The sequence below is a fragment of the Condylura cristata genome, unplaced genomic scaffold (genome assembly GCF_000260355.1).
Source record: "Condylura cristata isolate star-nosed mole 26May11 unplaced genomic scaffold, ConCri1.0 scaffold00041, whole genome shotgun sequence".
NCBI lineage: Eukaryota > Metazoa > Chordata > Mammalia > Eulipotyphla > Talpidae > Condylura > Condylura cristata.
In genome coordinates, this window is record NW_004567142.1 from 892224 (window position 1) to 904047 (window position 11824).

The following is an 11824-nucleotide window of genomic DNA, read 5'->3' on the forward strand; positions in this document are numbered from 1 at the left end:
TCAGGCTTTCTGGTCAGAAGTTTGTAGGTGAGTGTGATGCTTCAGGGAAGACTTTAAGAACTAAAGAAAACCAGTGTTGATGAAAACGACCTGCAGAACTGTCAGGGACCTGGCTGATCGTGGCACTAGTCTGTGCACACTGTGCAGCTGCTGATATTGGCACAGGAAACGTTAGAAGAACATTTCTGAAAACGGACGAGAATGTAGAGTAGAATTCCATGCATGTTAGAGGTCGCGGGAAATCTCTGGAAGTATACATAAGAAGTATAATACGGGCTATCAGTGACAATAGGCAGACGAGGGGTTTTCATGCTAAACTTTATACCTTGTTCTCTGAATTTTGACCATAAGTGGGTTGTACTTACCCAGAATAAGTAGGAGTAAAAAGCAAAAAAAGAAAGGCTGACCATCGGGAGTCCCTTATCCTAGGATTCCAGCAGCCACTCCTGAGCGTGTGTGTGTTCTGAGGGTGGGTTCAAGATTCTTGAACCTGAAGGAGGGAGGCGCGTGAGTTTCTCTGCTTTAAAAAAAAAAAAAAAAAAAGAGTCTCTGTCCTCCTCAGAGCCTGGCGTATATAAGGTTCACAGGGGGAGAACGAACTTGTACTGTATCATCACTTGCCTCTCCCACTACCCTCCCAGACAAATGTTTATGGGTCAGCCCAGAGACGAAAAATGAGGCCATTTGAAGGCTTCCAGCGCAAAGCCATTGTCATCTGCCCCACTGACGACGACCTGAAAGACCGAACCATAAAGCGCACTGACGAAGAAGGGAAGGACGTCCCAGACCACGCGGTCCTGGAGATGAAAGGTGGGGCTGCGGCTCCGGGGGCGCCTTGCAGTGTGCCCGAGGGCTGCCAGGCTAGGCGGGCGGGCAGAGGGGGGAGGGGAGCAGCGCCCAGAGGCCTGCGGGATCTGTCTCGGGAAGCGGGTGCTGACTGAGCAAGCCGCCTTGCCCCTCTAAAAATAAGCCCGGTGGCTGCCCCTGGTGGGGGCCGAGGGGACGTGTTGACGTGTTGACGCCAGTGGGCGGCGCTTAGCCACCTGTTTTTTAATTGGATTTTTTTTTACACATATATATATATATATGTCTTATGTCTTTGTTCATTTTTGTATCATGTTTAATTCCTCCTGTCAGGTGTAATCCCCATAAAATTCCAACCACCAAGTCACCCATGAACCATCACCATCGTCCCTCCTGCTTTTCCCTCCCGAGTTGACACCTCTTCCTCCTGCCCCTGCTGAATGTCCGATTTATAGTTTGCCCGCTCTGTTGTCTGGTTTTCCCTACCCCTGTTGGTTTCCGTGTATACGTCCTAGAAGTGAAACCAGCCGATATTTTTCTTTTTCTTTTGACTTACTTCACTGAGCATAACCCTGTACATGTTGCCCGAGTGGTAGCCACCTTTTGAAGGTGTTAGCTCCCCGTCGTTGTCCAAGGATTGAGGCTGGGCCCTATTGACTTCCATTGCCCCTGCTCACTCCCCTCTGCGGCTCCCTCTGGCTGCGCAGTGTCGGGGGTGGAAGGGCCCAGACCTCAGAAGGTTCTGAATCGCTCTCCGTGCTCCTTCTTGGGGCCTCCCTCCTCCTAGCCAACTTCACATTGCCTGATGTCGGAGACTTCCTGGATGAGGTGCTGTTCATTGAGCTTCAGCGAGAGGAAGCAGACAAGCTGGTGAGACAATACAATGAGGAAGGCCGCAGGGCTGGGCCACCCCCTGAGAAGCGCTTTGACAACCGAGGTGGTGGTGGCTTCCGGGGCCGTGGCGGTGGCGGTGGTTTCCAGCGCTATGACAACCGAGGTCCCCCTGGGGGCAACCGAGGAGGCTTCCAGAACCGAGGAGGTGGCAGTGGTGGAGGAGGCAACTACCGAGGAGGTAAGACATCACACACACACACACACACATTCACACACTCACACACTCACACACTCACACTCTTGGTTCCCAGGTCAGGGTTGGGCCTTGGGATCGATTGTTCGTCTGTCAGCAGATGAAGCTGACCTGGCACTAGAGAGTCCCAGCTCTGGTGGGGAAACCCTCGCCCACCCCGCTCCCCCTGGCGTCGCTCCCAGAGCCCTTATCTGTTTGTCACGCTGCTGCCTTTTTGTGAGTCTTTGCCCCGTCTGACCTAGAGCCCCTTGAGAAGAGGAGCTAGACTGAGTTTACTCCCAGTCTTGGGCCCCAGCTTAGGCCCTAAACAAGGCAAACCTTAGGACTGTGTCTGGTTTTGTTGGTAAGAGAAATGTTTGCGCAGATCACCTAGCTAAAGCCAGACATGGAATCAAGTGAGCCCAAACCGACTGAGTCCCTGAGTCCTGAAGGAGTGTGTTACGATTCACAGACTTGCCCTGTTCGGTCTGTGTTGGTCGGGTACTAGCTTGTCCTGGGAATGCCGTGACCCGGACAGGCAGATCACCCTGTAGCTCATGAGGGCCAGGAAGATCCTTGGCCCAGTGAGAAGTGTCCGGACGTGGTGGGGGTCTCGCATGCCCATGACGCCTGCTGGGGCCAGAGAGGCCTGAGTCGCTGGTGTCTAGGCTTAGGTCCTAACCCCGGAGGAGGCGCCCAGGCCCCACAGCCACCTGTGCGGAGGCGTGGACGAGGCCGGCCCTTCTGGCCAGGTCTGAGAAAGACTGGCCTGCCGCTAGCACCCCGTCTTTGCTCAGCAGCGGTGGAGATGCTGGTGGCATGGCGGAAAGCTGGTCCTTGCCTTGTGGGCTGGCACAGGGGAGCACACCCAGTCTGGGGAAGCTCAGAGGGGTGCGCAGTCTGTGCTGGGCCCTGCTGGGACCCCAATATCAGCAAGGCAGCTATCTGTTGAGAATGATGGGGCCTCTGGTTTCTCAACGCAGGTTTCAACCGCAGTGGGGGTGGTGGCTACAACCATAATCGCTGGGGTAACAGCAACCGGGACAACAACAACTCCAACAACAGAGGCAGCTACAACCGGGCTCCCCAGCAACAGCCGCCCCCACAGCAACCACCACCACCACAGCCGCCCCCACAGCAACCACCACCGCCACCCAGCTACAGCCCTGCTCGGAACCCGCCGGGGGCCAGCAGCTACAACAAGAACAGCAGCATCCCTGGCTCCAGTGCCAATACCAGCACCCCCACCATCAGCAGCTACAGCCCACCACAGGTGAGAGAAAGAGCGCGCGAGAGCGCAGGTGAGGTGAGGCCGTGGAAGGTGCCAAGCCTGCTCCAGCCACAAGCCTCCACTCTGCTCTGACCCTTCCTGTCCCTCTCCCTCGCAGTGCTTTGGGCTGGGATAGGCTATAGACGTTCCCGGGTCCCTTCCCAGCCCAGAGCAAACCGGAAACCATCTCCCCACGGCAGAAACTTGCTTGGTTTTTCTCAAGTACATGACTTCAGGCTGTTATTGGCCCCTTGGAATCCCCAAGTAAGATTGGATTACCTGATGCGCATGCCAGATAGGCTGACCTGCCACACCTGAAGGCTGTGGGAAGCAGGCCCCAAGGTTGCTGAGGACTGGCCCTCTGCGCCAGAGCTTGCCCGGAGCACCACTGGGCTCCCCTGCAGTTGTCAGGAAGCTGGTGTTTTGGCTCTGGTAACTGGGGCGGCTTCCGTTTGCCACACGGCTCCTGAGCTCCTCCTGCACACAAGGCCTAGGAACAGCTGCCAGACAGAGACAGAATGGTTCCCAGGGCTGGTCTAGCCAGAATGTTTCCTAGACAGAGCTGGGTAGGCACAGGTTCAAACCCAGCTCCACGTCTGGTTTTGTGACCTTGGACAAAAGAGCGTCACCTTTCAGGGCCTCGTGTTCCTCACAGAGTTAGTAGAATTCACCTCTGATGTTTATGAGCCTCAGGGAGGTAAAGTTATTGTGCCCAGGTTACCTCCTTGAGCCTGAGTGTCCTCTGTAAAATGAGAGGAGTAATAGAGCCCACCTCGAGTTGATGGGAAGATCGGGGGATTAATGACACAGCTTGGATGTGGGACACCCTTAAAAAAGGGCCATGCCGGGCCTTCCCTGGTGGCGCAGCGGGTTAAAGCACAGCACTAAGAAGCTAAAGCCACCTCCTCATGAGTTCGATTCCCGCCTGCCCCAGAGGAGATCCACATGCCGACACAGACCTCTCCTGACCCACCTGCTGCTCCCCTCAGCAGTGTACTTTGTCAATCTGCCTGTTCTGCTCCCCTCTCTGTCTCTGGTGAATCCTCTCACCCTCCACATCTCTGCCCTGAATCCCAGTTCCATAGGAATAAATAAATAAATCTTTAAAAAAAAAAAAAATGGCCATGCCCCTCCCTGGGGGCGCAGCGGGTTAAAGCACAGCACTGAGAATCTAAAGTCGCTTCCGCATGAGTTCAAATCCCTCCTGCCCCGGAGGAGACCACATGGCGCGGCAGACCTCTCCTGACCCGCCCGCTGCTCCCCTCAGCAGTGTACTTCGTCGATCTGCCTGTTCTGCTCCCCACTCTGTCTCTGGTGAAGCCTCTCGCCGCCCCTGAGCCTCTGGCCTGTATGAACAAATAAATAAATCTTTTAAAAAAAAGGCCACTGCTAGTTGTCCGTGAATCCAATGGGGTAGCTCTGCTGTCCTTACTTGACAGAAGAGAGTTAGTTGCTCTGGGCCTTGTTCCTGAGGTCTTAGAAATGGGGTTCGAGTGTAGAACACGCCCTAGGCTTGCCTTCTTCCCACATTGTCTTGCCACAGAGCTGACCTCCCCCCGGCCCCCAGCCAAACCCACCAGGCACGTCCCCTGGCCCTGCGTCTTAGCGCGCTGTTTTTTTCCCTCCACTGTGCAGCCGAGTTACAGCCAGCCGCCGTACAACCAGGGGGGCTACAGCCAGGGCTACACGGCCCCGCCGCCTCCCCCGCCCCCACCGCCCGCCTACAACTACGGGAGCTACGGTGGCTACAACCCGGCCCCCTACACCCCACCGCCACCGCCCGCCGCACAGACCTACCCCCAGCCCAGCTACAACCAGTATCAGCAGGTAAGTGCCAGACTGGGAGCCAGAGGGACGGAGACTGCCAGGGTCCCCATGTAAGTGTGTGTCCCCGGATGAGTCCCCGCAGGCCACCCTTAAAAAAATAGCAACTTGCCTGTTGCTGTGGGCACGGCCATCCCGTTTCCGCACTGGCTGCCTGCGCGCTGGTGTCCTGGCCTGTCTCCGCTGGGCCGCGAGCCCTGGGCAAACTGGGCTGCCGATCTGCTGCGGCACGTGGCGAGTGTCTGCTCGGCTTGCAGGCGCTCCGGCTACCACACCTGTTCTGGTGTTTGAGTGTGGTATGTACCTACTCCACAGGCACCAGGTGGGCAGCCACGAGGCCAGGGCCTCACGGCTAGCTGCCCACATCCTGAGCCCGCCCCCAGGAGCCCCGTATGCCTGCTGCCGGCACCGCGCCGGTCTCTGCCCTGGCGGTTGGGGGAGGAGCTGCCCCTCTGTCTGAAGGCCAACCTCTGCTCTTGCTTTCTCTCCCAGTATGCCCAGCAGTGGAACCAGTACTACCAGAACCAGGGCCAGTGGCCCCCGTACTACGGCAACTACGACTACGGGAGTTACTCCGGGAGCACCCAAGGGGGCGCGAGCACCCAGTAGCCGCCCGCGGCCCAGGCCCTGCCGCTTCCGCCACCAGCGCCCATCTCGGCCCTCTCGTCCGCCCCACCGGGTCCCTTGGTGCTGGGGAACAGGGTCATCCCAGGGCTGCCTCGCTCCGGCCCGCTGTCTCCCTCTGAGGGGCTTCTTCCCCGCTCCGGGCCAGGCGTTTTTCTCTGGATTCAAACAGGCAACAATGACCTTTTATTTTCTTTTTGTCTCCCACCTCCCTCCTCCACCTCTTCCTTCTCTTCTCCTTTTTGAGTAAAGAAACCCGCCCCTTGGCCATACCGCAAGGCTGCAGTGGCCAGGGGAAGGCCCTTCCTGCCCACTTGCCCAGCTCTAGCCCCTCAGCTTCCCAGATCTTCATGCAGTTGGTTGTAAATTCTTCCAAGAGCTGTTTTTCTGTCTACTTTTCAGGATTTAAAAAAAATCAAAAAGTTTAAAAAAAAAAAAAAGTTTAAAAAGCAAAATGTGGAGGGAGGAAGCATTGACAGATTTTTTTTTGGGTAATTATGCTTTTTTTTAATTTTTAGAATTTGTCCATTTTTACTGTGGGTCAGCTGTTGGTATGTCATCAAGATAACCATTTCTTTGCTTAGTTCAGGTGACCCAGGAAGAGCCACACCCTCAAAAAAACCACATAAAACGAAACCACAGAATCATCTGAACCTGACTTTTTATACGACTTCTCAGTTTCCCATAACTTTGCACACAAGCTTCTGTGTTGAGTTGAATTGTAACTGCTTTTTGTATTTGGAGAGAGTGTGACTATTGAACTTGAAACCTTTTATTCCAGGCGTCTTGGTAGTTTCTGGTGGGATTGAACACATGAGAGGGGCTGAGGGCGGTGGGCGCCTGCCCTGCGGCACAGGAGGTGTCTCCGCGGCCTCACCTCCAGCTCCCAGGTGCCGACCTCAGAGTTCGCCTCCAGTGATCCTTTGATTATTTTTACTTCCCCTCGACCCTTATGTTTTAACATGATTTTAACAAGCTGCACTTACGAAGAAATGTGTTTGCCCTGTTTTGTTTTGTTTTCTTTCAATAAATGACATGGCACCTCCTAGCAGGAAGGAAGCAGGGGTGAAGTCCTGAAGTGTTACTGCACTTGGCCTTTAACTGGGGCGGGATCTTTCCAAGAAGATGTTACTTGCTCCTTCATTAAACACTTCCTGAGGGATTCACGTGCCTGGCCCCATTTTTAGTGCTGGGATACCTCCTGAAGCGCAGACCCTCAGTTTAAAATCCAGGAGTTCATTTTTAAATGGTTCTGGTCCCTGGCTTCGCCTCAGTCCTGAATCCCTCTGAGAACTTGTGAGTAGAGACCATGGCAGATCACCAGATTGAGGCGAGGTAGACAACAGGGCGGAGACTGGGGCTGATCTGTGAGGGGTGATGGGGCAGCTGCCCTCCCGCCCGCTGCAGGCCACACCTGCAGCACTTGGGGTGGTCCCTGTGGTGTTCCAAGTCTAGGTGGGACACCTGGGAGCTGCTTTACCCACCTAGTATGTGCTAGGTATTTGTTCTGTCCCCACGCTTTTGGGGGCACTGGGACAACATGGGAAGGCAGTCCTGGACCCTGTTCTCACAGGACACCCAGTTCACGGGGAACAGGCCTGTCAGACATCAGTTGCCAAATAATCAGCTGTGAGCCTGGTGGGGTGTGGTGAGGACAGGGCTCCGTGAAGGAGGGGGAAAGCGAGTAAGAGTGAAGGACATCATCATCTTTGCTGAGCAATTCTGCAATTCCTTCATCCTGTCTAGATAGTTGTGTTCCTGGCCTTTCATGAGGGATATCCCAGGTCAGCGCCAAGACCGTATTTCACAGGATAGAAGCTCAGGCTGCGGAAAAGGAGAAGGCCAACTAGTTTTGAGATCAGGGGTGTGAAGTTGGATGTCAGCGGCCAGTATTGGTGGCTAGTTGGGCTAGAAGGGGCCCCAGAGTGCCCCCTAACTGCCCTGGCCACTCTGGCCAAAGTCCTGGCTCCATTCATCCATACGTTGGGCAACAGCACCCTCTGCTGGTCTCTCCTGGTAAGACTCGTCCTCGGGTGCTGTGTGTGAGACCGTAAGCCTGGGCCTCTTCAGTCCAGAGGCTTATCCTGGGAACGCAAGCTGGGAGGCGTCACCTCCGCCTGGTCGCAATGCTGCGTGTGTGCCATTACCTTACCTTTGCCATCAGGATAAAGAAGCTCTGCATGTCCAGCCGCGGGTACTCTCAAGGACTTTTTACTTCAAATTTCACATCAGTGTTTCTCTTTTCTGAGGGAGTTACAGATTGCTTTGCGGGTCTATAAGGAAATGCCAGGAACCTCTACTTTGGGAAATGTGCATGGTGATAGGCAATGAGGTTTGCAAACCTCTGCAGCTGACCCTGGTCTTCAAGTTGGATATATGGTCTTATTCCCTGACCACTCTGAATCCTTGCAGCACCACGATGATAAGTGCCTTCCTGCCCCTCTGAGTCTTTGCCTCACCCATCCGGAAATCCTCCCCTCACTGCCTCTTAATTCACACTCCTCCTAGGCCTTGACTGGGTCGTGCATGCCCTACCTTGACACTCCAGGCTGGGAAAAGCAGCTCCCTTCGCTCCCTGGATCAGAGAGTCCTAGTCACACAGACTGGTCGCTGCTGACATGCTGTCATTGGTAACATCAGCATGACCCACTTACACTTCACCTATGACAAATCGGGACCACAGATGTTTTCCTACACAGTTTCCTATTCTACAGCCCCTGGAAACAAAGTGAGGGCGGGAGGGGTTCTAGCTCCGATCCTCAGGACCCTTATCATGCTAAGCAGAAGCTGGGTGACATGATAGCCAAGTGTCATGGTTTAGTAAATACTCTTTGAAGTGGTGAGTACATGAAGAGGATTTAAACTAGAATCTAACCAGAAGGCACACCCTCTAGAGGCCGTTGAGGGTGGTCGTTCAGCCATCCTTCCCACAGTAAATATGCCCGCCTCTGGAGTCACAGCCGTGAGTAGTGAGTCCGATTGCTTCTGACTCCAAACTCACTCAGATGGTGGGGGCGGAAGGGCACCATAGAGCCCTATTCCTGGCTCTGAGGGTGGGGACCAAGCGCAGGGTCGCCAGCGCCATGGGAGGTCTACGTTCGACCCGGAACTTTGGTTCTGGGTGCGGCGCGCAACCCGGACTCGGAAGTGTACTGAACCGGAAGCGGCTGCTCAGCGTGGGCCTGGGGTTGGCGTGGTGACCCAGCGGCGGCGGTTAATAAGACCTAAAGAATTAGGATGGAGGCCGTGGCGACCGCGGCGGCGGCGGCGGCCACGGCAGCGAAGGAACCCGATGAAGGTGCGGCCCTTGCCACGCGGAGGCGGCGGGAGGGTGAGCCTGCGGTGTCACGGGGAAATGGCTCCCCGTGAATGCGGAGGACTCTTTATAGGGGGACACCTGCCCTGGGCCGCACCTGTCCAGTCCCCCTTCCCCGAAATTAACCTCTTCCAAGTTCAGGCCAGCTCTTCTCAGGTCGCTGGCGAAGCCGTTTCCTTACAGACTGATACTCAGGTTAACTTGAGTCTGCCTCCGGGCTAACTCTCCCTTTGTCCCCTGCGGCCAGCCCTGCTTCTCGTTACTTCCGTGTACCCAACTGACCCTCCTGTTCCATGCAGATTCCTGGTACTGGGCCAACAGCTCCCCCATTTCATCTCCATTCCCCTTCCCTGAAGACCCTAAGGGCCCTCTAAGAGGCTCTCATCCGCTTCTGTGCACCCCCATGTCTCTCCCTTGCATTCTCAGTCTGTTTGTCCTGATGGTGCCTTCTTACCGGTTTCTAAAATGTTTTTGTTTCACTCATCTTGAAATTCATCCCGCTGCTTTAGCGTAAACCCATGTGGGGTGAGGTTTGGTTGAGAGATTGGCGGAAACATCACGGGCCAAGAATTAATAATTGTCTAAGCTGAATAATGAAAGTGTGGGAGTGAGGGGGGTGATTGTAATACCTTTTGTGTATGTTTGAAATTTTTCCATAATAAAAAGTGGTTGTTTTTTTTTTAACCTAAATTGAAACATCTATCGCTTGATTCCTGCAGCCTTCTAGACACCATCCATTTTCTCCAGAGTCATCCGTGCTTGTCTGTTTCTTCACCTTCTACCTACTGTAGTCTGGCTTTTACCTTCAGAAACTGCTGTTCAGTGTCCCCAGTCACCTTCTCTGAGAAGTTAAACCAAGTTACAGCATTCAGTATCTTTTTTTTTTTTTAAGATTTATTTGTTGATGCATACAGAACTGGGGTACAGGCGGTGAGAGGATTCACCAGAGACACAGCGGGGAGCAGAACAGGCAGATTGACGAAGTCCACTGCTGAGGGGAAGGGCGCTTTCAGGAGTGGCCATGTGGGTCACTCCCTGGCCGGGGATCGAAATGCTGTAGTGGCCGCAGTAGCTTCACAGTGCTGCGCTTTAATCTGTTGCGCCACTGGGAGGGCCCACATTCAGCTGTTTCATACTTGTTTACTTGGAGAACTCCATGCCTTTGACCATCCTCTGTCCTTGCAAATTTTCCCTTGGTGTCTATGACATCCTCTGATATTCTCTCAGGCTCCTTCACAGTCTCAATTTGTTTTAAGGGTTCTGTAGCAAATTTCCACTGGGTGATTTAAAACAATATAAAGTTGGGGCCTCCCTGGTGGTGCAGGTGTTAAATTCACCCATCCCGCCTTCCTTGCCCCAGGGTAACCTCTGCATTTCCTCCCAAACCTGTCCCTGGTCCCTGTCAAAGAGCCAGAGCCCTGAACCCAAATTGGGTATGTCCCTCACCTCCCGCCCTCCAGCCGCCTGGCTTGTCCATTCTGCCGCCTGAGCACTTCTGACCAGCCCTGCCCTCCCGTGCCCTCCTTCACAGCCTGCCCTGTCCAGCTCAGATTCCTCTTGTCTCAGAGATGGAACCCCATTCCACCTGTAACCATCAGCCTTCCCAGCCAAGCCTCCCGTGGGATGTCTGTACTTTGTCTTCTCTTATTTCTTGCCTCCATTCCACCACTTTCGGGACACAGCTCGCCCTCACATTTGCCACGCACAGCTCCGCTCAGCAGGGCCCGTGTGGTTTTGACCTTGCCCTTCTCCCCCTGGGAGTGGACGCTCCCTGAGGGCACCAACTGGATTAGATTTCCCCGTGGGTCCTCAGCATCGCCCAGCTCAGGCCCTTGAAGAGATTCAGAGTAGGAGATGAATAACCGAACAAGCGAGTGAGTGTCTCAGTGATTTTTGTGAGCGAGTAAAGGGCCAGAAATGGAGAGAATCCGTGAGCGAGATGGTGAAGGATAAGTAAACACAGACACACTCCTGCCTCGGGGCGTTGCCCTGACTGAGCTCTCAGCCTGTGACTCTCTTCCCTCTGAAGACTCAGGGCTCAGCCCACTTCAGGTCTCTAGTGAAACGCCACTGTTCTGCCCAGGCTGTTCCTCTCTCACTTAACTCGGGGCTCCCCCTCTCCATTCGCGTTCCTGCTTTATTTATCTTTCCATGCAGATCTAGGAGCCACCTAAAACCCAGTTGTCAGTAACTATGTTTTTAATTCTCTTATATCGTGCCCCCTACTGAAATACCAGCTTCTGGCTTACTGTGATCTCTTTGGGGCCTAGAAATTACTCGAGTTTAGTGCTAGCTCGTAAACACGCAGTCACCGAGAGACAGCCCTGGTCGAGGCCCTTCCTGACTTTCACCCTGGACTAAAACGACCTCCCCTTCCCCCCCAGACTGCACGGAGCCCAGGACTGGGCACTGGGGAGAGCTAATCCAGACACCTTCCAGGCCCCAGGGGCAGAGGACAGCCACCGAGGCAGTGCCGAAGGCCCTGGACGCCGACTGCCCCGGGGCTGAAGACGCAGCCGTGACCGCCATGCTGCGCGCGGTGGCAGCCGGCCGCCTGCCCGTGTGCAGCCAGCAGCAGGGCGAGCCTGACCTGACCGAGCGGGAGAAGGTGGCCATCCTCAGCCAGCTGTACCACGAGAAGCCGCTGGTGTTTCTGGAGCGTTTCCGCACAAGCCTCCGCGAGGAACACCTGGCCTGCTTCGGCCACTTGCGTGGCGACCACCGCGCAGACTTCTACTGTGCCGAGGTGGCCAGGCAGGGCTCTGCCCGGCCCCGCGCCCTGCGCACGCGCCTGCGCAACCGGCGCTACGCGGCCCTGCGCGAGCTCATCCAAGGTGCGCCGGTGGGTGGGCGGAAACGGCCCTGGGACGGGAGACTAGGAGCAGGAGAGAAGGGTCAGCCCGGCTGGCGGGCACAGAAG

The 11824-nt window shown here is 55.2% G+C and overlaps 2 protein-coding genes across 7 annotated transcripts in view; both read left to right on the top strand.

Annotated features, from left to right (window-relative positions):
• Positions 1–6658, top strand: part of HNRNPUL1 (heterogeneous nuclear ribonucleoprotein U-like 1) — a 32162-nt gene extending 25504 nt beyond the window's left edge. For all 5 annotated transcript variants that reach the window (XM_004694137.2, XM_012733733.1, XM_004694139.2 and 2 more), the window contains exons 11-15: positions 642–810; positions 1592–1876; positions 2854–3143; positions 4776–4967; positions 5457–6658. In XM_004694137.2, the coding sequence (XP_004694194.1) occupies positions 642–810; positions 1592–1876; positions 2854–3143; positions 4776–4967; positions 5457–5573 (1053 nt within the window). In that variant the 3' untranslated portion in view covers positions 5574–6658. The remainder of the gene's footprint in view (positions 1–641; positions 811–1591; positions 1877–2853; positions 3144–4775; positions 4968–5456) is intronic.
• A 2102-nt stretch (positions 6659–8760) lies between these two features.
• Positions 8761–11824, top strand: part of CCDC97 (coiled-coil domain containing 97) — a 7242-nt gene continuing 4178 nt past the window's right edge. The window contains exons 1-2 of one of the 2 annotated variants that reach the window (XM_004694141.2): positions 8761–8886; positions 11289–11738. In XM_004694141.2, coding sequence (XP_004694198.1) covers positions 8826–8886; positions 11289–11738 — 511 coding nt within the window. In that variant the 5' untranslated portion in view covers positions 8761–8825. The remainder of the gene's footprint in view (positions 8887–11288; positions 11739–11824) is intronic. The other variant, XM_012733822.1, reaches the window with a different exon arrangement.